This window comes from Pygocentrus nattereri, chromosome 25 (assembly GCF_015220715.1).
Source record: "Pygocentrus nattereri isolate fPygNat1 chromosome 25, fPygNat1.pri, whole genome shotgun sequence".
Classification (NCBI taxonomy): domain Eukaryota; kingdom Metazoa; phylum Chordata; class Actinopteri; order Characiformes; family Serrasalmidae; genus Pygocentrus; species Pygocentrus nattereri.
Window position 1 is genome coordinate 26674196 of NC_051235.1, and position 26214 is coordinate 26700409.

At 41.7% G+C, this 26214-nt stretch overlaps 1 protein-coding gene across 5 annotated transcripts in view; it reads right to left on the reverse strand.

Moving 5' to 3' along the window:
• Positions 1-26214, reverse strand: part of rnf111 (ring finger protein 111) — a 71308-nt gene that overhangs the window by 19464 nt on the left and 25630 nt on the right. For all 5 annotated transcript variants that reach the window (XM_017711656.2, XM_017711658.2, XM_017711655.2 and 2 more), the window contains exons 3-4: positions 23519-23639; positions 3850-4007 (exon numbers count right to left, since the gene is read on the reverse strand). In XM_017711656.2, the coding sequence (XP_017567145.1) occupies positions 3850-4007; positions 23519-23639 (279 nt within the window). The remainder of the gene's footprint in view (positions 1-3849; positions 4008-23518; positions 23640-26214) is intronic.

Consider the following 26214-nt stretch of genomic DNA (forward strand, 5'->3'; position numbering starts at 1 on the left):
AGAGAACAGAGCCGACGTCCACAGCTCCAGTTCAGAGAGAACAGAGCCGACGTCCACAGCTCCCGTTCAGAGAGAACAGAGCCGACGTCCACAGCTCCAGTTCAGAGAGAACAGAGCCGACGTCCACAGCTCCAGTTCAGAGAGAACAGAGCCGACGTCCACAGCTCCAGTTCAGAGAGAACAGAGCCGACGTCCACAGCTCCAGTTCAGAGAGAACAGAGCCGACGTCCACAGCTCCAGTTCAGAGAGAACAGAGCCGACGTCCACAGCTCCAGTTCAGAGAGAACAGAGCCGACGTCCACAGCTCCAGTTCAGAGAGAACAGAGCCGACGTCCACAGCTCCCGTTCAGAGAGAACAGAGCCGACGTCCACAGCTCCCGTTCAGAGAGAACAGAGCCGACGTCCACAGCTCCCGTTCAGAGAGAACAGAGCCGACGTCCACAGCTCCCGTTCAGAGAGAACAGAGCCGACGTCCACAGCTCCCGTTCAGAGAGAACAGAGCCGACGTCCACAGCTCCAGTTCAGAGAGAACAGAGCCGACGTCCACAGCTCCCGTTCAGAGAGAACAGAGCCGACGTCCACAGCTCCCGTTCAGAGAGAACAGAGCTAACATCTACATTCAAATGTATTCAGTTCACATAAGCTTGAACACAATCCTCTCTTCTAACGAATGAAAAAATCCAGCGCAAGTGTTTATCACGTAAGCATTATTTAGTTGTTACTAAGCAAGATGTGACACGGATTGGTTAATCCGGAATTTATTAAAAGGACAGTCTGAAACTGTCTAATGTTAACTAAGAACTTAGTAAATACACATAAAAGTACAAACCCATGTAAAACTGGTGTAACCCAGTTCAGGCTTTACATCAACACACGCAGCAGTGAAGCTGCCCTGTGAGCCCCAGCACTCTTTACATTCTTTGGTTTAGCTCAATATTTAGTCAACATGGGGCTTTTTTAGACAAGTGACTTACTGCAAATGAAAAAAAAGAGTATGCCATTTTAAGGCAAACGTCCAAGGCACTTTTGTAATTTAACAAACACTAAGAACAAAAGGGGAGATCATAAGATGATATGCACCTTTTTAAATGACTGGCCACTAACCGACACAACAGCAGATCAGCTTAGCCGTTTGTGCAGCTGCTCTCACTGAGCTGGAGCTGTGGGTGTTTAACTTCATGTTCGAAGTTTAAACCAGAGTGATGATTAGAGCTGTAAGTAAAATCACAGCGTATAGCTTTTGGAATTTTTAGCTTAGTTCACCATAAGAGTCATGTTTTTGGCCTTTTCGCGTTTTCTATGTGGTTTATGATTGTTTCACCAAAACGTACACCTGCCGAGGGGGAGGTTAGTAGTCATATTTAGTAGTTAGGAGGTTAGAAGTAGTATTTAGGTTAGTAGTAGTATTTATTAGTTAGGAGGTTAGTAGTAGTATTTAGGTTAGCAGTAGTATTTAGCAGTTAAGAGGTTAGTAGTAGTATTTAGTAGTTAAGAAATTAGTAGTAGTATTTAGGTTAATAGTAGTAGTAGTAGTAATAGTAGTATTTAGTAGTTAGGGGGTTAGAAGTAGTATTTAGTAGTTAGGAGGTTAGTAGTAGTAGTAGTATTTAGTAGTTAGGAGGTTAGTAGTATTTAGTAGTTAGGAGGTTAGTAGTAGTATTTAGGTTAGTAGTAGCATTTAGTAGTTAGGAGGTTAGTAGGAGTAGTATTTAGTAGTTAGGAGGTTAGTAGTAGTAATAGTAGTATTTAGTAGTTAGGAGGGTAGTAGTAGTAGTATTTAGTAGTTAGGAGGTTAGAAGTAGTATTTAGGTTAGTAATAGTATTTAGCAGTTAGGAAGTTAGTAGTAGTAGTATTTAGTAGTTAGGTGGTTAGAAGTAGCATTTAGGTTAATAGTAGTATTTATTAGTTAGGAAGTTAGTAGTAGTATTTAGTCACTACTAAGCTCAACATAAAAACTAGTTTATGTGGTGCAACTCGTTTGGATTTAGTAATGCATAAACCTGAACTTAGATTAGTTTAATGTAAGTGTTTACTATGTTTGAACTTACACACAGCTGGTTCAACCGGCCACGGAGTTCTCTCACGTACATCTAATCACAGCCACTACCGAACTGTATGCAGGAACACCCAGTAGTTGGCACAGGAACAGCAGGTTTATGCTTGTGTGGCTCTGACCCAAATTGAAATTTCCATAATTTTTTTACAACATCATAAGCTTAAAACAACACCATAATTATGCATATAAAGGTGACTTGAGTACATAAAAGTAACTAGTTTCCTTCTTGTTCCTGTTGCTTCTCTTTGCTGTAATTTGATTTGCTTGGTTAGGTGCTAAACTGGCTGGTTGACTCATGCCGGATATTTCCCCCCAAACATGAGCAGGCGTGAAAAGAGCACTCAGCCACAGACAGCGCAGTCTCTCTCTGTGTGTCTCTCTCTCTGAGCACTAGATTACTGAGGCTGTACTTCCAGATGGGTGAGAGAAACAAGGAAGTAGGAAAGAGAAGGCCAAGTAGTGTATGTGTTTGTGTAGTATGTGCTGTAGTATGTGTTTATACATGTAAGTGATAGGATCTGATTAGCAGGGCTGAAAGATGATTAGATTTTGCAATTTGACAGCTACACTTTTTTTATAGCTACATCTAGATTCTTGACTTAAGTTAGAATTTTTTTTACCTAATAACACAGACCTTGCAGATCACCTGTTGAGTTAGACCAATTAACAACACCACAACCAGGACTATCTACCATTCTGGCTAGTTCACCGTTTAAACTTAAAGCCAGCAAAAAATGGATATGCTGCATACACGTTGATACACACTGATTAGGCGTAACATCATGACCACCTCCTTGTTTCTATGCTCATTGTCTGTTTTATCAGCTCCACTTACTGTATAGCTGCACTTTGTAGTTCTACAGTTACAGACTGTAGTCCATCTGTTTCTCTGATACTTACTATTAGCCCCCTTTTACCCTGTTCTTCAGTGGTCAGGACCCCCATGAACCCTCACAGAGCAGGTACTATTTGGATCATTCTCAGCACTACAGTAACATTGACATGGTGGTGGTCTGTTAACGTGTGTTGTGCTGGTCTGAGTGGATCAGACTGCTGGAGTTTTTAAACACCTCAGTGTCGCTGCTGGACTGAGAATAGTCCACCAACCAAAAATATCCAGCCAAAAGTGTCCCGTGGGCAGCGTCCTCTGACCACTGATAAATTAATGACAAACACAAACTGTGCAGTAGCAGATGAGCTGTCGTCTCTCATTTCACATCTACAAGGTGGACTGACCAGGTAGGAGTGTCCAATAGAGTGGACAGTGAGTGGACACAGTGTTTAAAAACTCCAGCAGCACTGCTGTGTCTGATCCACTCATACCCGCACAACACACACTAACACACCACCACCATGTCAGTGCTGAGAAAGATCCACCTGCTCTGTGAGGGTCCATGGGGGTCCTGACCACTGAAGAACAGGGTAAAAGGGGGCTAACAAAGTATCAGAGAAACAGATGGACTACAGTCTGTAACTGTAGAACAACAAAATGCAGCTATACAGTAAGTGGAGCTGATAAAATGGACAATGAGTGTAGAAACAAGGAGGTGGTCAGAATGTTATGCCTGATCATTGTATGTATGCACAGCCAAAAAACAAAGCTGTATCTGAATTTATAGAATATAAGTGCAATTTAAAAGGTGGTCACAAAGATCGTAATTACATCATTTTCCCAAATTGCTCAGCCCTACTAGCAAGATAACTTTACAGTGAAATTACACGCTTGTGTACAGATGAAATGGACGAACTGAATTTGTAACAATACAGAAAACAGAAGCTCCTGTGTCCTTACCATCCTCGTCCACAGTAAGGTCCACCACCTCCCCAGCGCTCTGCCTGAGGGGCTGGATGACAGTGGACAGGCGATGACGCCCTCGGCCCTCCTGAGCTCGACTCTGAGAGCAGCTCGGTCCCCAGTGCATCCTGCCATGACTCCCCACTGACCGTGGCCTTTCAGAAACACACAGACACATAAAATAACGCATTAGTCAATAACCACACCAACCATTTAGCCAAAGCCTTGGGCAGGAATAAACATTAAAACCTGTCAATATAAACAAGTAACACATGAAGTCATATGAAGCTAAGCGACCTCAAAAAGCAGAATACATCCTCACCGGTTGAGAAAGGGAGCTAATCAGTATGTATTTACCGTTAAGGCTTTCTGAGAACAGGCAACGCACAGAGAAAATCAAAGCTCAATTGTATGTTACTAATGTTGCTTTGAGTATTAGAAGTAATGCACTTAAAGCAGGAGATGATTTCAGCCTGAACAGCAATTTTAGCTACCGTACTGAAATGAGCTCCACTTTAGCAGCTGGTAGAATGATCACAGCTAGAATGTACATAAGAGCCAGCTGAGACGGGAGCTGGAGCTGCTGCTAAAACACACACACACACACACACACACACACACACACACACACACACACACACACACACACACAAACTCAGAGCAGAGTTACAGGAGCCTTTACAGGCTCTAGACTCTTTAGAAGAGCAGATCATGTACTGCACCACAAAGACCATAAGATCTAGTTTTTACAGATTTTCTACAGAAACATTCGCAAAGTGAACGTGTGCGCCCTGGAATCTGGGTAAACCTGGCATGACATGCAGATTTTGGTTAAAGAATTCAATCAACCAACCAACCAACCTTTATTTAAACTCTGAGAACATCGACAGAGGCCCTAATTTAAAGTGTAGCCGAGCCAATACAGATCAGGGACTGAGAATTTAAACATACTCCACGTAAGGACGATAACGCAGACGCTTCAAGCTACGCAGACGGGGGTTCACGCGTGAAAATGTGTCACGACGTATTTCATAACGCAACGCAAGCACAAGCTGTATTTTGAGTGTCACAGCAAGGGGCACTGCAACGAGAGCCAAGTCTGACCAATCAAAAAACATCTGTAAAATAAGAAATGGACAAAAACTAAACAAGACCCGAATATGAGGGGGAAAAAAAACCCTAACCCTTTTTTTTTTTTTTTTTAAATAAAGTTTGACGTAATATGCAAACAATTTAAAATGTGGAAATTAAAAGCGTTCATTTCAAATTCAATTCAAATTTTTGTGAGGTCACTAAAAAAAAAAAAAAAAAACACTTCACATATTCACCTTACATCCGCCCATTCACAGTGAAGTTATAAGGAACGTTTTAGACTAGACTACCTTTAGAACAAGGCACAATACGGAAAGCCAATAAGGACAAAGCTCAACTGCATACATCAGTCTTAAAGGCACAGCCTGTTTAATTCCATGAGATAGAGAGAGGTTGGAAAACACATTATGTAAAAATGTATTCTTTGCACGTAAAACTACACAGATGTTAAGTGGACCTTAACACTAAAATGCAATAACAGTGTAGGATATCGGCCCTTTGATATACTGATTCTCAGGTTTATATTAGTAATCAAGCAACTTGTGGAGCATTTTGACAGTTCACCGAGTAACCCGTCGCCAAGTGGACATATAAATACAAATTAAGTTAGCTTAACAATAATAAACCACACATTCCAGCCTTCCACGGATTCCAAAATGCAAAAACTGAATGGCAGGAATAACAAACATGTCTGTCTATCAGGCTTTGTATCCTACTGTAGGACAGAGCAGCAGGAGAATTTGAAATACGCTTCATCACTTCAAATATGCAGCCCCTATTTCTGCTGGTGTCTGTCTTCTCAGCATATTTGAAGAAGAGAGAATTGAGAGCAAATGTATGTCTCAGGCCATAGTGTAACGAGGAAGGGGGGAGGTAAGAGGGGGAGTGGCGCTGGGAAAGATATTTAGCAACGTCTACAAATTAGCCTTGTGCTAACCCCAAAATAGAGGGAGGTTCTTTCTCCCGATATAAACAATATTAACATTATTATTAGCTTCTCCTTCTGGGTCGCAGGGGGGTGCTAGAGCCTATCCCAGCAGTCATCGAGCGGAAGGCATGATACACCCTGGACAGGTCACCAGACCATCGCAGGGCAGACAGACACACACAATCAAATCACTCACACACACTCTCACACACACGCGAAACCGGAGAACCCGGAGGAAACCCACGCAGACACGGGGAGAAGATGCAAACTCAACACAGAGAGGACCCCAGTCACCTGGCCGGGGAATTGAACCCAGGCCCTCCTTGCTGTGAGGTGACAGCACTACCCACCACGCCACCGTGCCGCCCACAGGTGAAATGAATTTTTTTAAAAAAAGGGAAAAAGTGGAAATACACAAAAAATAACATTTGCATAAGAAAGCAAACTGGAAGTTTGATGGACTGAGAAGAAACGTAACTGGGATTATCTTGGAATGTGAGCAGCAGAAAATGCCGCCGTCATCCTGAAAACTGAGCCACAACAATAAGAACAACCCTGAGCAGTGAACAAACTGGCTGAATGTGAAGTGTTGGTGCATAAACAAACACATGAGGAGGAAACAGAAGCTGGAGAGATTCAGAGTTTCAGCCCAGACAGTGACCTCACCCACCTCAGCCCAGGTCACATGACTGAGCATGTGAGCCCCCCTCTCCTCTGACCGGTATTAGAGAAAACCGCCGTCTGTCTGTCTCTCTCTCTCTCTCTCTCTCTCTCTCTCCATCCTCTGACCAGTATTACAGAGAAAACCACCGTCTGTTTGTCCGTCTGTCTCCCCCCCCCCCCCCATCTCATATTTCTTGTTATTTAAAACACAGCACAGCTTGTCTTTTCTATCTATCCATCCTTTTAATCTATTCAGCCATCCTCTCTCTCTTTCAATCAATCAATCTTTCATTCTATCCACCTGCATTTTCTTTTTTCCAATCTAACCATCCATCTGTTCTTTCTTTGGACATATCCATAATCTATTCCTTTTTTGATCCATCTATCCATCTGCCTATGCTCTTTGGTCATTTTTTTTCTTTCAAGCCATTATTTCTATTTGATTATTCCATGTATCTATCCTTTCTTTTAATTCAACTTCTTTCAGTTCATCCTTTTATCCATTCATCTATCCATCTGCTTTCAATCCATCCATCTTTGAGTCTATTCTATTTATCAATTTATGCTATCTACCCTATCTATCAAAATAAAAAAGGCTTTGTTGGCAAATGTCAAAATTCCCACTTAATTTCGAGGAATTCTGTGGATGCTCTGGGAATTCTGCAGGCTTGCAGTGGGACCAAATCCATAGGAATGGGCCAATGGCTCAAGCTGCCATAAAGCAGAGCATGGTGATGGAGAGAACGAAGCGTAACTCAGGAAGGGCTTTAGGGGCTGCAGGCTCCCTGTCTGGAGACTCAGGAAGCCCCCTGCCTCCTAACCCTCCTGCCTGGCCCCTTAGCCACAGATTGCATCATTAATACATCAAAACAAAATGATTACCAACAAGTGCACAGGGCCTCAGGGAAGTCTCCTGAGATCAGCGGCATGCATGCGGTTCACTAACCAGCAAACAATCCACTGAAAACAACAGCGCTGAACCTCACCCTCACTGGTGCCGACAGGATAAACCAAAAAACAAAAAAAAACCCAAACAAAAGTAATAGAACATTTTAGCTGAATTTATAAAATTCCATAATAGTTTTGCTCGCTAATTAAAATGAGGAGTCTTGCTTCCCAGCATTTCACCTGCCACCTGACAGCACAGTACATAACCTTAGAGAACGGAAGCTAGAGCCGATGCGAATGCTAACACTAGAGCCAATGTTAGCTATCCTAGAACTATATTAGACCTAACTTTAATGCCAGAGCCCAGACTCCAGAGCCCAGACTCCAGAGCCCAGACTCCAGAGCCCAGACTCCAGAGCCCAGACTCCAGAGCCCAGACTCCAGAGCCCAGACTCCAGAGCCCAGACTCCAGAGCCCAGACTCCAGAGCCCAGACTCCAGAGCCCAGACTCCAGAGCCAGAGGTAGCTATGGAGAAAACGCTGAAAGTAACACCTGAGCTAACTGCAATGTCAGATGATGAGGGTACACATTATCTTCTATAAAAGGTCTCTCTCAGAAACTGTATTAGTATTTCTTGTTGGATTTAGCAAAAGAGATAGCAATGCATGAATGAATCTCATACTAATACTTATTTTCACAAAGAATATTTTCTATTTGTGAGTAAGCAAAACGGTCACTGAAGTGGGACCTCAACACAGATCTGCACTCGGCATGGCGTAAAATACTGAGGATTTAAGGCCTCCTCAGGCAGAACACTGTCGACATCCTACAGCACTTAGTCTTTGACGAAAACTTCCCCCAGCATTCCACACCACACGCTGGAGAGAGGAAGGCAGACTAAGAAAGAAAGAAAGAAAGAAAAAAAGAAAGAAAAAGAAAAACAACCAGCATTATTCAAAATATGGTACAAAACAAACAACAGAATACAAGGCCTAGAGATAATCACTTTCCAAAACAGCAACTGAGTCAATAAACAAAAGCACAGAGCACAAGAAAGCCTGCGCTGGATACTGAGGCTACTTAATGCAAGGTTAATGGGAGCACCAATCATTTGCATTTTTGTATTCATTTATTTTTGCTTAAATGGAGCATAAAATATTAGACAATCAAAATAATGGCCACTTACACACTATAAAAATATGCCATTTGTTTTGCATGATTTTCGCAATTAAAATGCTTCATGTACTCGAGGTCAAATGCCACAGCAAAGCCGTGGAGATTTGAGAGAACACATGGAGTCAGAAATACACAAACATCCACTCCATTTCCCTGCTTCAGTATCACTGATCTGATGGGAAGACTACAAATACCTAAGACCGCAGTGCTGCTCTCTAATTGGTCGTTGTCTCCCACAGCAGCGTTGCTAAGATCCCAGAGAGATGACACCATCTCCTGGGAGGAGTTTCTAATTACCCACAAGTAGGCCTGGGATTATTTTGTAAATACCTGTTTACCACTATGCCCTTCTGAGGCCTTGGTGAGAGTGGAAAACTGTAAACACAGGCACTGGGGGAGCTTCCTGGGTGGCAGAGTCGTAGGAACATCACTTCAACACAGAAAAGCAGTGTTCAAGAAAAATGTGCTACAACTGATGCACTTTAATTTGAGTAACACACTCACCCATGCTGCCTTCAAGCGCTCCTCAGAAGCTCCTACATGCGACCTCAGGGGTCACGCACATGACAATTTGTATTCCAAGAGTTTTGGTTGGAAACAAGACAGATGCACTAGAAATAATGCACTGTTGATGTTTTTCTGAAATTTATTCTGGTTATTACAACAAAATGAACAGCATGCTTATGAGATGAATAATGTTTTCATCCAGTGAGAAGCATCACGTAACATGTGCTCATATTTTGTTTAGTGTGTGGACGATTTTAGCCTGCAGTGGCTTTGTGAGTGCCTGTTAAGCCTCCAACTGAAAAAATTTGAGCTACTAGTAAATACGCCATATCAGTGTCACTGCTGTGCTCAGAATGGTCCACCATCTGCATAATCAGTGGTGGTCCCATTCCTTTGAAGGACAGGACAGAGAAGGGCTGATTAAACCTAGAAAGTTCACTTCCACCAACTGGCCTTACTATATAAGTGCACTTTGTACTTCTAAAATTACTGCAGTCCATCTGTTTCTCTGCATACTTTGTTAGCCCATTTGTCAATTGTCAGGACCCCACAGAACGGGTATTAATTGGGTGGCAGCTCACTGCAGTTACACTGACGTGGTGATGCGTTGCGCTCGTATGAGAGGATCAGACACAGCAGTGCTGCCGCATCTGTGTTCTTAAAGCCACACCATGTTAGATTTAAGGTTTTGGAGACCTCTCCGGTGAAAGTGTGTAATTGCATTCTACATATGGAATATTTTCTAATGTGGGTGGGCAGCACGGTGGCACAGTGGGCTGCCCTGTGATGGACTGGCGACCTGTCCAGGGTGTATCCTGCCTTCCGCCCAATGACCACTGGGATAGGCTCCAGCACCCCCCGTGACCCCGAAGGAGAAGCGGCTTAGACAACTTCCCTGAGACGATGAATCTGATGACTGAGCCAAGCATTCAAGAGCATTCAAAGAGAAATCTGTAAACTTCCGAGGGTGTCTATCAACATGTCGATTTTGCATTTGAGACCTAAACATCGAAATCCGAGCAGACAACTGTCTTAATTTATTATTGCAGGATTTACAAAGCAGCTCCATCATCATTGTAACATTTTTGCACTTTTTTCAGTTTTTTTTTTTGCAGTATTAAAATGGTTAAAAACGGTTACTGCCACAAAAATAACAAATTTGCATGATGTTTTTAAAAGACAGGTTCTTTGAATAATTAACCATCCGTATTAGCCGTAATGGTCATGGAACAATAAAGCATAATATACTGAAGCAAGACTTCAAGGTACAAACTAGTGCTTTAAGCTAACAGTCTCAACATGCAGCCCAGCAAAGAACAATTCTAAATTCATCTAGTGTCAGGAGTTGAACTTATGAAGAAGCCACACCCTCATTAAGTGTCAGCAGTCCAGTGGGTGGTTTCTTCCCCATATACATAACATCAAGAGGAGGTGCCATTACAGTATTGGGGGGTGGGGGCATTGGTTGTCTGATGTAGCTTGGAGAAAAATTAAACTCGCATTTTTATGTGAATAATCAAAATATAGTCCTAATGATATCCAAGACGTATGAAACAACAGGTATCAACAGAATCTTAGTTTACTCCCACTCCACTTTACCTGACTCAGCTTAAGAAGGGCTTGATAATGAGCTGATGACGAAATCAGACGAGTTAGAGCAGCGTCAAGTTTCACAAGCCCCCTGTACGGCATATTTGGTGCATCTTTGCTGTAGTAACCCAGAGGGTGTGATCACTGGCTGTTAAGTTTCATTCAGGTATGTTGTGAGCAGGAAACACACTAAGATACAGAACACACAAGCAGTACCAGGCAACACTACAGCAGAGGAAACACAAAATGTGCTCAGCATGAGATCCTTAAGATTAGGACTGAGTCACAAGCTTAGTAAACATAAATACTGATCAAAAGGCATGTGACCATTCACAAATTTCACAATTCAGTTTGACACACTGCTGTTGCATCTCAATTCAAATGTTTTTCAACAGCAAAAATAAGACATGTCTGGAACGTTGCTTATGTTATTATACTAACTTCCATTTTCAGGTTATTAGAACATTCAGCAAAGAACAGAGAACAAAGCTGTGGTTTGTGGTGCTCCACTTTACGTTGTAGACTAGTCATGTAACAACACAACAAATTCTAGAGCAAGCTAAACCGGCCACAACTACTGAGATTTGGTCAGCTGCATCCTGACTGGCTCTACCTGTCCTACCTTGTAAACACACTTGCATGCAGCGGGTTGGATGAGTCCGTTTGCAAGCTGTTGCCTGCTTTGAACACCATAGCAGAGCCTTTCAAAGAGAGGCTGAGGCAAAGTTTGTGAAGTTAATAGCCTTAATAGAGATGCACCAATAACCATTTTTTCCACTTCCAATACAGATATTGATCCATTAGTACTGGCCGATACACAGTATCAATATTGATGCCGCATCTCAGCATCAGCTCAGTAAAAATCACTGTTGTTCATGCTGTCAGTATCAGCAACTTTCAGTTGTTTTTTCTGGCTTGGTTGAAGCAAAGAGCTGTGAGACCCCACTGCTGAGTGATACAGCTGACCAACCACAGGCTAGCAGGCTGCTATGCTAAAGGTTAAATTAAGAGTAAAGGCTACCATCATTTCCAGAGTCCATCAGTTCCTTCTGGTAAGCAGCTCCGTTAGCATGTTCTTAACACCAAACCTGCCATTGCAGATTCCGCCATGAGCATTTTTACTGCTGCACGTTGTCCCACAAAGCCGATGTGTTAAGTTTTGTCTGACGCGCATCAGAAATTGCTTTGTGGTAACAGTCACAGGTATCGTATCCCCATCACCAACACCAATACTGCTGTTCAAGTGCCCATTCCTGTCAAAGCAGGGGGTTCTTTGCCACATTAAGGGACATATGCACCAGAATCACTGACAAGCAGAAGACTGGACGATGCAGCAAAAATACAGCACTTACAGATGTTTTCATGATGTACTACAAGTATAAAGATACACAGTGAGCTGCACTAAATTCAGCTGAACAAGAATAATGACCATCTCTTCAGACTGGCTGTTTTTCAGTGCATGCTGTTTATCTTTATAACAATAAAATACCACATTGCCCAACTTTAATGATGCTGCTGAGCTGTCAAATTCATTACCGACATCAAAAGGCTTTCAGGCCTTTGATTGTCAGGACATAGGTCACGTATCAAAGACACCATCTCAACTGCAGGTATAGAAACATTTCCTTTAAGAATGTACTGGAACAGGGTGTGATTCACTCCTTCATGGCCTCTCTCCTCAGCCTGTCTTAGTTTCGTACACAAAAGATCTTTGAGCAGAAGGCCTACATCGCTCATCCTGCTGACCTTTAACTCCCTCTGTCCAAAAACCCTCCCCCCACCTGAGCAACAATCAAAACGGCCACCTCTCTCGGTATACCACGGGAAACCCCGGCGAGTCAAAGAGGTGGGAAAGATTAAACAAAGACCCCCCCCCCCCCAAATACACACACACACACACACACACACACACACACACACACATTATGATAGGCTATGTGTGTTTGAGTACATATACAGCACAAGTCAGACTATCCTTTATTTATTTAATTAATGCCAAAAAGCAGTCATTAAGTACAAGTTATTCATTTTTCAGGAAAAAAGAACTAAACAATCGATAGAAAGCCTCAATACCAAATACATCATCTGTTTTATTAGTATATAGTGCGTACACTGTTTGCATTTATTACAGCTTTCATCCTTCTTAATTGCTACACCTCCTTTCAGACCCACAGTGTCGAGTTCTCACATTGGAAGGATGGACAGAAACACCTGTGGATGTTCTCAGATCTGAAGCAGCTTTATTTTCCTCTCTCTCTCTCAAAGACAAAAGCTTTAAGTGTTGTTTTATCTGATGGGGGCATTTAAGCTGGCCCACCAGATCTTGTAATTACTTCCATTTTTCTTTACGTGCGAGTTATTTTGTGAACTCTAGTTTGGGGAAACTCCTGTTTTTCCACACACTTTGATTTTCTTCTTCCTTACGCAAGTGGATTATCTTACATATAATCTCCTCAGAAATATCTCCTGAAAATGAATAACTTAAATTTAATGGCCTTTTTACCTGAAAACTAATTAAACGAAGGGCGCTCTGAATTTTGCACAAGAGAAAGAGAGAGGAAATAAAGTGAGAAACGAAGGGGAGGGTGTAGAGGAACTCGAGTGAACCCAGCTGCTTTACTTTCTAAACATTAACAGCTCACAGAAACAAAGAGACGTATCTCATATCACAGTGGTGGCCTTCTCAGCATGTTTACTGAAGACATGCCACAATCCTGCACACTGAAATAAACAGCTATAAACAACCTGACCAGAACAGCCCAACATGCTCATCGCTACAAGAGACACAAACAGCACAATGTACAGCTCCACAGAGCAGGCAGTAGATTCTGTGGCGTGAGAGAGCAAAAGGGAAAGTGGAGAAAGTTATTCTTTCAGACGTACAGGTCTGAGAGGGCATGGTACGATCACAGTTATGCAGTGAGTCAAGGAAACACTGGTTGGCTGAACCAGAAAGTACTGGTGTTGAGACGAGACCTAAACTATACCAAATATCATCCTAAACAAAGGGCACAGGGGAAAAGGGAGCAGCTCAAGAACCATTTCGAAGTGTATTATGAGCACTTATAAAAGACAACTCTGGTCCTAAAATCTGATTGGCTGAGCCTCGTTCGAAGCCGTTGTAAAATCCATGATATACGCACACCTATGACTGCTTCACAACAATGAAGCAATTCAAAAATCAAGTAAACAATTGTGTATCACTGCACCAGAGCACAAAAAAACCCTTGAGCTTTTAATGGAATAATCTGACTGTCATGCTGCTCGCATGGACCACCGAGTGCATTGATGAAGCAAGAACCCCCTTGTGTTTAAACTGAAGGGCTGGCGACTTATGTTCTCAACTAGAACTACTCTGGTCAGCTAGCTAACAGACCTAAAACAACCCTCTTAATATCACAGGCTTTAATTAAAGTACATACAGTGATGATTTACTGTAAAAAGCAGTATAAGAGTGGGAAATGTCACGAATGTCTTACATGCTTCAAATGTTTGCGTTTCAGTCAGAAGCAGCATGAAACCCAGGCTGAATCCCAAACAGCTCTGTGCCTCCTTAAGAGTGTGCTAGCTACGAAAGCTTAGAAATTCACAGCCAAACAGCGCATCATTAATCGAGTATGGATTTGGGTCATACTCATTTGAGTGCCAAATGATTTTTTAGCTATATTTTGCACCTTTGGGGTGCAGGATCCAGTACTTGAATTCCTATGTAGTGCAACATGTAGGGAGCAAACAGTAAAGGAAAAAAAAAAAAAAAAAAGCAAAGTCTAGCTTACTGCTTTCAATTTATGTTAATGAGAATTCACTTTTTTGATAATTATCATACTCAACGTTTTACTTCTCTGACCTATTCTCTCCATGTTCACAGTGCACAAAAACGTGTGCGGGAAAATGGGAAAAATCAAATGTCCAATATTTTATGGAATATTATCCCAAAAATTGAAAAGTCCTATAAGAATTTTTTCATAATGGAAGAGAATAAAGGCGTTAATTATTATCGTTGCTTTTACTGTTGTATTATTGTTCTTGCTCTTATTGATTATTACTACTACCACCAACATGAATAATTAACAATGAATAGCTTTCCTACAGCTCTGGACAGCCAGCTAGTCAGCACACTTTCCATTTATTCCCGGTAATGAAATGAAAAATATGCTAGCTAGATGGCAATCCAGAGCAGCAGCAAACGCATTTGGACTACGCCTTTAGTTAAGAGTCTCACAGGCAATCTCCACTGAGTCCAGTGTGCAGAGCTGCCAACCACACGCTACTGGTGACAAGCTAACATTTGGCTCGATAAACAAATGTTTAAACGCATCAACTATTTTTTGCAGCCCAAGCAGGGTCTAGCTTTGTAAACAGCACTGCCCCCTAGTTAACATTAAATGCAAGTATGTTGGAAGATAGCGAAGCACATAGCTGCACATGGTGCCTGTACATTCTGCAGATGCATATATATAAAATTCAGCCCTTATACGAGCCTGTAGGGTTTAGAGCAGGGAATCAGTCAGGTGGGGCCAAGAAGATGAGCCGAAGCGTTGGGGAACCGTTGGCTTGGCATTTCTAAAAACAGCTTGGCATCTGCACCCCCACAGAGAGGCCTTGGCTCCAGCCTGGGCGGCTGAGCTGACTGGGATTCTGCCTGCAGGATTTTACATGAGCTGATCCAAAACAAATCATTCAGCTCTGATAGGTCCCAGCAATAATAATAAAAATAATAATATAAAGTAACAACAACAACTAGCCCACTTCAGCTGCCTCTACACCACAATCTCCACAGTTATACCTGCTGATCCAACAGTTCTTCTGAAATGCAGGGTATTAAATAGGGGTTTGTCCCCCTTTGCTGCAGTAACAGCCTCGACTCTTCTGGAAAGTCTTCACACTGCATGTTGGAACATTGCTGTGAGAATTTGACTGCATTCAGCCACAAGAGCATTAGTGAGGTCAGGTACTGATGGTGGACGATTAACTTCTGGATCACTCCAACTCCTCCCAAAGATATCAAACGGAACTCCGCTCACTCCAGAGTATGCAGTTCCACTGCTCCACAGGGCAAAGCTGGGGGGCTTTATTCCCCCAAATAGCCCAGACTTGTCCATGGACTGGATCCTGCAATCAGACCGCTAGACACTACGATATGCCTTACAACATATTAAAAACACATGAACCCTTAAAGTAACTTTGAGAACAAAATCAACCCACTTTATTCTGACCAAAGAATATTTTCAATTGCTGGATCATAACGCTGCTGTCGGAAGAAACTCCAAAATGGTAACTTTACAGGACAAGGAAAAAACCCACTTTACTTTTAATGGAAGTCAATGGAACCAGACGTCATTTTGGGCCGTTTCTTTTGGTCCAATCATCATGAAATTTACACACAAGGTAAACAACAACAGGTATTTTTAAATTGTGTCAAAAACTGAAAAACAACAAAAATGGAGATACGAGGTTTTCTTCCCATAGCAGCGATAAGCAGGCTTTAATTCATTTAAACATCCACAGAAACGAGTGGATTAGGGTTATGCGACACCAATACTGCAAAGTCTAGTATCGCAGTGCTATTAACAAATGATACACTGTGCAGCTGTTGTGATAGAAACCAGACATCTGAAGTGTTAAATACCTCTAAAAGCTCTGTTACAGAACGTTATTACAGGACTCTGAATGCGCTGCCTGATGCCGAGACGTTGACCTACATATCACCATTATCAACATTACATATATAAAAGCTCAGAAAATACATGAAATCTGAGCATAGAAATCTGAGCTAGAGAGTTGCTGTACAATGCATAATTTAACATTACAGCATGCTGAATGGCTATTTCAACAACTTTGCGCTGAAAAATTGGTGGAATTCCCCTTTTAGCCTTCAGACAAACAGAATGCAGCGAGAAGAAGCTCCACCTAGTCGCTCCTCCTCTGCTTTGCACATACAAGTTCATATGCACTCACGTACACAGAGGCACTCGCACATACATGCAAGTCTCATTTTTCATCTGACCTTGGTCACAGGTCATTCGCTTTCCTGAGCTGCAAAGACTCGCAGCCATTAACCCCTCCACCCCACCCCTTCCCTCCCCCAGCCTCAAACCACTCTTCTACATTCCTCAGCCAACACAGTGTACAGATGAGGCCCATCAGCATTCAAACCCACTACCTGACCCCACGGCTCCCATCCGCTACCTGCACCAACACACACACACATTTATATACACGGTAAGGACTGAGGTTCCATATAAATTAATCATACAGTATATATACACACACCGTTATGCAATAATAATAATAATAATTATTATTATTATAATATTATTATCATCATCATCATCAATAACATGATGCCCCTTATACATGTGTAATTATCACTAGGTAATACAGACTACATGCTTCACATATGCAGTCACATGCAGAAGTTCAAAGACCTCTGGTCTGAGGTTTTGTTTATTTTCTAAGTGAAAACAAGTCAACACATCTACAGGGAACAGGGAATACTTAGACTTACTTTTCTGCAAATTTTAGAGCACAATTTCAATTTATTTGTTGAGTAACATGTGTGTGTGTGTGTAAATTCAGCAAATAAACAGCAACTGCATTTAAATCTGCAGGAGTGTCTCATATGTACCTGTAATAATAATAATAATAATAATAATAATAATAATAATAATTCGGGGCGTAATGAGGCACATGGCCCACACTTTGAGCCCACTCTCGATTTGATATGTTCTTTATATTCTGAAGAGTGAATAAAATGACTATACTCATCTTGTTGTACAGCTAACTAATGAACATGTAGAGTGGCTTCTTGATTGGTGCCGGGTTGCTGCAAACTTTGGTACTCGAACAATTCAACTGCATTGCCATAATTAACGGACGGCTTATTCTCTGTAATGCACGCAGTCATATTTTTTGCATTGCAATATCACGTCACGATGAATTTACACTACTACTACTACTACTACTACTACTACTACTACTACTACTACTACTACTACTACTACTACTACTACTACAATAAGAAGTCTGATATTTATTTTATATTTATACACAGAAACATTTATACATGACATTTTTCTAGGCCTAACAACTAAACCTAATCCAAACTCTAAGCTCAGCAACCAAAAGGAAATGTTTTTGCTCTTTCAGAAAACAAGAATGTCAAATTATTTACAACGTTGGGACCATTTTGTTTTCCCAGTTTCTCTCTGGTTTTCCCACGGAATCAGGACTTTTGTGTCCTGAAAATCTATTAAAAACAGGCTGAAACACTTCGTCTCTTTCTCTCTCCCTCCCCCATCGGAATAAAAACTGGAATCACACGGGACTGCACCAGCACAGCAACGCTGCTGCCCACCATGTGATCAAGAATAATAGGTTTCCTGACCTTTACGAAAACAGGAGAGATACATAGCCGATGCTGCTGATGCAGAGACACAGAGATCGAGAGAGAATATGTCAAAGAGGGGGAGAGGGACCACTGTAAACAAGCCAGAGGCTCCACTGCTGTTGCTGGGTGTTAGGACTGGCTCTGCTGCAGAATCTGGGTGGGTTCTGCTGAAGCACAGGCATTTCTGGCAAACATTTTTACTTCTCTCTTGTTGGTCTTATACTAAATGCATGCTAACACTGCTGACATGAACTGGGAAGCAGAAAGCAGACTTTAAAACACGGCTCAGACCACCAACTGTGTATGCTAGGGCCCAACCCATATACCGATGCATTCACTGACTGATAAAATCGGCTTAGGTTAAAGGGGGTATTTCCAAATTTCTCCATATTTCAATTGTTGAGATGTAAACAAAATCGTTTATAGAGCTTGATGTGCAACAGTTAACGGTAGAGAAATTTACCAATGTTTTTTCCCCCCATTATAGTGGTGGTAACAGGAACCAGGCTACAAAACAAATATACCCATTTCATTTACTATCAAAGGCACCGGTGAACCAACCTGTGTCTTTGCAGATATATATATGTAATGTTAGTAACAGTGAAAGAGCTGAAAATCTAAAAAGATAAGGGAACTATTCGCCTTAAAACACCATGCATGTATCTTTCCACCATAAACAGATAAAGAAAATGTTTTAAAATCATATTAAAATGATTTCATGTATTAAGTTTGTTAGGGATTTTTTTTTCTTATAGAGGCATTAAACACTTCATCCAGTTCCCATCACCACCACTGTGAGCAGTTCTGTCTTACTAGAACGGAGTGTTTCATAATAAAAGGATCACTCTGAATGACACTTCACATCTCAACCATTTTAAATCACGCAAAACTTTGGAAAAAAGGTGTAACTCACCTTTAAATCATCACAGATTTATCAACATCCGCAAAAATCCTGCATAGGACACTAATATTGTTTTAAAGCTGCTTTGTTATATGTTATAATCACCATCATCAACCGCTTAGTCTAGATAGGGTCGCGGTTATTATTATTGGTTACCAAATTTTAGCACCAAGATTTATATTGTGGTCAGGCTGTGATGTGCGCCTCAAGGCTTAAAACAACAGACAGAATTATGTATTCTGTGTCCTCTGCTCCTCTGGCTACCGCAGTTACAACAGCTGGGCTGAGATTGTTTCCAAGTTTCTCCTAGTAAAACGCATTTACTCTAAAAAGAGCTCTACTTCACTTAATGTCAACCGGTGAAGTGGTAAAAAAAAAAAAGTTACTGCCCGCCAAAATGTCACAGCCATCCAACACACTTCAGGTGGGTCTGCGTGCAGCATCCAGATCGCCCTGCAGCTAATAACTGAATATCATCTCTGAGAAAGGAATAAAGGAGCAGATATTCCAACCTGAAGCTCTTAAATAAAGCCACCAAGTAAGAGACAGTGTGGACTGGACACACGGTCACTTGCGCAGCACTGTAGGCCTGTACTGATGAAACTTTGTGGTTTATGCCACAACGTTTGCAGCTTTAATAAAGACAAAGCTTCCAAATATTAAATAGAGAAACAAATACCAACATTACGAATGAATACTGGAGTATCTGAATTAACCCCACACCCAACCAATCACTGAATGCTTTACTGTGTGCAGCGACCATCCTGATCAATCACAGAAGTTGCTTGGCTGTTTGGATGAAATCAAGACTCGAGCAAACCAGTTATTTTAGTTAAAATCATGCAGGCTGATCATCCCACATCAAGGGTTCGCCAATACATTTTTCAGTCTATTCCAAGGCCCATCACAATCATAATACGTGGCAATATAACCGCAATACAGTATTTTTCCCACATTTTGCAGCCCTACTCTGAAATCTGGTCCAACATTAGCCACGAAAAACAAGCGCGCCACCCGAAAACCTCTCACGCCGACCGGACCTCGTGTTATGTTCGCTGTCATGGTAACATTTACTCTAAGGTTTAATCCACGCATACGCGCCATCGTGGATCGGATTACTTGTAGTGTGGATGTAAACGAAGACTTTGATCCGACTGCCGAGTAGAGTGTGCATCTAAAACACCAGAGTCTTAATCTGTAATCGGAATGTATTCAATCGGATTGGCAAAATCTTTGCATGCAAACACAGCCATTGTCCACAGTCACGAGGGAAAATGAAAGAGGTCCAGTTGTGTTGGTGCGAGGCAGAGGCAGTGTTCATCCAGGGTTTGACAAAGTGACTTTGCTGGCAGGAGCGAACAGGCGGCCCACGCTATTTCTGGCAGCAGCGAGTGGGATAATGGAATCAAGCTGTTGGAAATGAGTCTCAGCTCTGCACAGGCAGGGACCTCAATAACAATTATGAGTCCAGGATTGGGACACAGTTACTAAAAGGGAAAAGGGGATGGGGGAGCTTTAATGACAAGACACCGTCACATAAACATAAAACTTTATCCTAGTATCCACGACAATGTCAATGTATCGAAGACATGCAGTAAAATTTTGGGTTAATGTGTCAAAAATATCACTATACTTCACATTTTTCAGAATACGTGTCAAGAAATTTAGGTTTTCACCAGATGTTTAGAGGCTCTTTATAATCTGTAGTGGTTTAGCGGTTCTCTATAACCAGGCCTGTCACAATTATTACAAAGTGCGATCCAAAAAGGATTCATCCTAATTCACAGCACCATATTTTTCCAACCGTGAGGTGCCTAGGAACCAATCACATACCAACTGAAAGAGGGGGTCACAGAGTTTCTGACGGTCACCAGAATATGGCTCCGTTCTGCGTTCTCCACTTCAATAAAAGTGAATCCGTCACAACCGTGCAGTGTGATTTTCATGGGCAGTGAACCTCCAACAGCTCAGAATGTTCGACGTTGGTTCCACAACACTGGATGCTCTCCGAAATCGCACTGAAAGGGCCGTGAGTGCAGCGACACCCGACATGCTCAATTGACTCTGGGATGAATTTGACTGGTGTTGATGTTGTCCGTACAGCTGGAGGAGGTTCATATTGAGCACATGTAAAATTACATAAACATTATGCTCATTAAACCATTTACAGTTTACTGCACTGTTCTGTAACGATTTACATGTGAAATAAATCATTTTGAAATCAGACGAATGTTTTTGAATCCCTATAATTGCCTGATTACAATTATTTAATGTATTTAATTTACACAGTTATTTAAGTTTTTGGTTGTTTATGTCGCAATAAACAAAATATGTAATTGGTGCATTTACATCAGTCAGGTTGAAGTAAATGAAAGAAAGCAGAAAATGTATCTACGGGGAAACATCACAGGTCTCACAAAAACAAGAAAACTGGTCATATAGGAACTTTAGAGGGCAGCAGTGAGTGATTTGTTTATTGGAGCTTGAGCCGTTTGTCATCGATTGGCAGCTACTAAGATTTAACAACTAAGGGGCAAGACGGCTAATTAGCCAACATAGCTGCTTTAGGCTCCTTCAATAACTGCATGCACCAAATATTTAGATATTTCAACCGTTAATCATAATTTATACGACAATCAATCATCAGCCACAATTTATGACTGTCAGGCCAAATATAACTGGCCCTAAATCTGTCTCCACGACACAGGCAGGACTGAAGGAGTACTGACGATACCCATCATATATGAGTCTATCAAACGCACTTCATCACTGTAGTGTTATCGTATTGCCCACCCGATTTTAGGTTATCAAAGTTTTGGGAATATCAATGACGTCTAACAACCTGAAACTCAGCATTTAGTTTCTAATGCTATAAACCTCAATATGAAATGAATTCACCTAGATTTAATATCTTGAGAGTTCCTTGTCTTTAACCAGAGGCCATTTACCCGTATCTCCAGCAGGCTGCCTGTGGGAGAGTTCGAATGACCTCAGGGTTCTGTGAAATTGGCCTGAGGGGTCTGCGAAGGCCTCGTTTGATTTTTCACACCAAAAGCAAGACAGAAAAAGGGATGCAAGAAGAGAGAGGGGTAGGAGGGAGGAGAGAGGAGCCAACGAGCCAATACTCGTCCTTGCAGTGCTCAGCAACAGCTGGTAGAGCTATGGAATGCCTGCGCAAGAATGGAGGCTGCCAGCTTTATGTCCACCCCAGATGTGCAAACCCACACCGGCACAGAGTGTGTCCACTCTGAGGCCCACTGAGGGATCTAAACACTCAGCCCAACCAGATTTTTCACGCCAAGTTGGCTAATTGAACAAGCCACATTAGGGCAAAAAATCAGATGTGTGCCTCTTCAGGCTGGGAATGTGACCGTAGCCTTATATAAAAGAATAAATAACGGCAGAGACACTCATTTGCATGTCAAAAATCATAGATGACTTGGGCAGAGCGATCTGACTATATTTGTTATGAAAAATTACACCAAAATGTGGCACAGCATGATTGTCTGAGCATATTATGGATATCGTCATTATTGACCAACTGCATAACAGAGCGTGTGATCAGCCTTGGTTAATTTGGTGTAGTGTAATATGTGAAATAATGAATAAAAATTTCTGCACTCAGTTTTTTTTTTCCTTCATGTAGCCTCACTTGTTCTTTGTCTCTTCCATTTTATCAGACATCGGGAAGAAATGCATACGGTGTACCTGAAATATGTTTTAGCAACCTAAATTGGCTCTTTTGTGGCATCATGAACCCTTTTTTGGCATATTTAAGAGTGTACCTGAGTAGATAAAGTAGTAATTATAACTAAAGCAGGTAAAATAATTTAACATGAACACATGGAGCTTGAGTAAATGTAGCTAGTTACTATTCAACTCTGGTCGTAGAGCTGCTCGACTATAAATCCAACTAATTGCACTGCATCAGTTAAACAGTATTAGAGGCGAGGTAGGTTTAACACCAGGTAGGTGTAACGTAAACAAACACTATTTTCCTTACAGTACAACACTGAACACAACGGACCACCTGTGAAGAGCCGTCATGCTAAAGTACAGCTGACCATGTAAACAGGGAGATTAATTAGCATTGGGATAAGAATGCAGCAAACAATTCATATGAACAGCAATTAATAAATTATCCCATTTTGCTTTTTCTTAGACAAGGGTGGTATAATTTATTCCTCATCAAAAATTGGCATGCTGGTGCTGCAGGGACCCGTTAGCTTAGGGCTAAAATAAACAGTCCTGCAAAAGCACTGAGAGAGAGAGCGAGAGAGAGAGCGAGCGCGAGAGAGAGAGCGAGAGAGAGCGCGAGCGCGAGAGAGAGAGCGCGAGAGAGAGCGCGAGAGAGAGCGAGAGAGAGAGCGAGAGAGAGAGCGAGAGAGAGCGCGAGAGAGAGAGAGAGAGAGCGAGAGAGAGAGCGAGAGAGAGAGAGCGAGAGAGAGCACGAATACTGCTCAGCTGGAATAAAAGAGTGCGCTAAAAGAAAGAACATGCTCAAAAATCATTCAGAGTTTTAGGGCTCACCTATAGGCATCTCCCACGATCTCGACCTCGCTGTCTGTTGAAGTGACATTGATTTCCTCACTGGCTGGAACCGGAGGTGCAGGAGTAGCTTCGATCACCACGACATCTTCATCCAGCTGACCTGATGCACCAAAAAATAAATAAAGAAATAAATATAGATAGATAAAAAGGTAGGTAGATAAATAAAAAAATGTTTAAAGCTGCACAATATGTAACTTGACATAATTTGTCTGATACATGTACATTATCTCTGTTCTGATTGGCTGCCCTGCCCTGTGCCTTACCCAAAATCAGTTCAGGACTAAACGTTTTATAGCTCAAAAACAAATCACAAACAACAAAATTAAAAGCGGGCTGCAGTTTCTATTTATGGACTGTATGGATTCGGAAGTCGATGGGGAAAAAGGAAAATGTGGTATCGTGATACATTTCTGAGTGAATCACTATCAGGGAGGATCTCTGAACTGGCCGAGTTTTCTCTTGATAGGTGGGCGCTGTGGAAGGGGAGGTGAAGTGTGGTGATTAGTTGATATTTTTCCCACCCACTGGCTCACAGGGATTTAATCAAACTCAGAAGAGGTTTTAAATGCATAATAAGACTGGCACAGGATAACAGTAGTAATAACAATAATAACAGCAACAACAACAATAACAATAAGGACAAAGAAGAAAGGAGGAAGACAAAGAAGAAATATTGCCTTTGCAATACTGATATAAAAGAAAACGGTGTTTACTTTGCGCATCCTGACCAACTTCAGAAACCCATCAAAAAACAAGTGTTTGACCTGCAAAATATTTAACAGTTGAATAAGACAGTTCTACCCTGTCCTTGTGGCTGTGACTTTCATATGATTAAATGAGCTACAACAAAGGAAAAAAAAACACACACAAAAACAACATTTGGCACCAGCAACCCTGCTGAGTCTGATCCACACGCACCACTGCAACACGTTACTGTGCCGCTACTATGTCAGTGCTGAGAATCCATCCACTACCCAAATAATACCTTCAGTGACCCTGACCAGAAAGGAACAGGGTAAAAGGGGCTAACAAAGTATCAGAGAAACAGATGGACTACAGTCTGTAACTGTAGAACTACAAAGTGCAGCTATACAGTAAGTGGAGCTGATAAAATAGACAATGAGTGTAGAAACAAGGAGGCGGTCATAAAGTGACTGGTTGTAAATGATCACATTATAAAATGCCAGTGTGTTTTATTATCACCTCCTCTCCTGTCATTTCCCAAGATACCTCCAAAAGGAAGTACACTGCAGTGAAGTTACATCGACCCAAGCCAGTACGTGGATGTGGAGAAGCTCTGAGAGAAGCTCAAAGTTGAGGAGCGAAGTTCTGTAAACTACTTTGATATAACCAATAAAGAAGAGCTGAACTGGCAACTAAACTCAGCCTAGGCGAAACAAAAACAAACAAACCAAACCTTCTCGTACATCCACAAATTGCATGCAATAATGTCCCAATTTCTCATGATTTGCTAATGGTAACGCAATAGGAAGGAGATTGCAACCCAGAATGCAATACCAGGCAAAGCGAATGTTGACCAACATTTGCTTTATAAGGCAACATTGTGTATCTGATCTGATGATGTCAGAGACATTACAAAGGAGATGATGGGACAAATGAACAGATGAACGGGAACGGTTAACATCTGTTTACACAGAGTCCCGCCCTTCAATAAAAAGAGCCAAACAACTTGCTGGTTACATCGCAAGCGGGAAAGCCCCCCTCTACTTGGGCGCCGTTATGGAGTTTGTTGAGCATTACTCCGTCAAACGCCACAAACCGTGAGATTTCTTTTTAAAGTGAGTTCAGATGTGTTTTTAAAACAGTAATTTGTCCACAGTTTTAAGATTCAAAAGATGAGACTGGCCTTTTCAGAGAAAAAGGGTAGTAAACTGTCACTGGGGCAGTGCCCCTCTTATCACAGGGGTGGGACCCTCAAGGGTTCACTTCAGCACCTTTAGTTAGGGAACATAATTGTCCCATAATCCATGGAAATGATATTTTCTCCACACAGCCCATCTCATCTCCAAAACATTCGGTTATGAAAGTACAAATCCGTACTTTACACAATGAAAAAGCGTATTTAAGGTTCACAAATTGGACCTTAAAGCCACTGTTGTACCTTTGAGGGTGCATTTATATTGTTTGCACCTTGATGAACACACCTTTATTTCCAACAGTGTGACCGACGGCGTTGCAAAGATGGTCCTGTCCTCTCGGTGGTTCTCTCTCTTGATACACCCACATTTTTAGATAGATGTATCACTGTTAAATGACAGTGTTAATTTTCCAATTTTCTCTCAAATTAAAAACAGGCTGGTTTTATTACTGTGGCTTTAAGATGGATATATGTAAATGAGCTCTGTTCTGCCCTGTAGGCTTCCTTATTCAAAAAGCAGTTTGGCCTGAAACGCTCCTTACAATTTTAGTGTAAACAGGTAGTTAAACAGCAGTTATATGTAAATATTTCTGTGACGTATCAAAAGCAATGAATTTAAAAGCTGGCAGTTTTTGCTCCTTATGCTTCTAAACAATCTTTGTATGGACTGGGAAGTGACTTAAGTGCTTGCGCGAAAGAAATGGTACTACACCTGCACGACAGGGTTTTTATTTTAAGATCACCGAGTGGTACAAACAACATCCAACAGAATACTCTGGAGCCTCTCAACCACCAA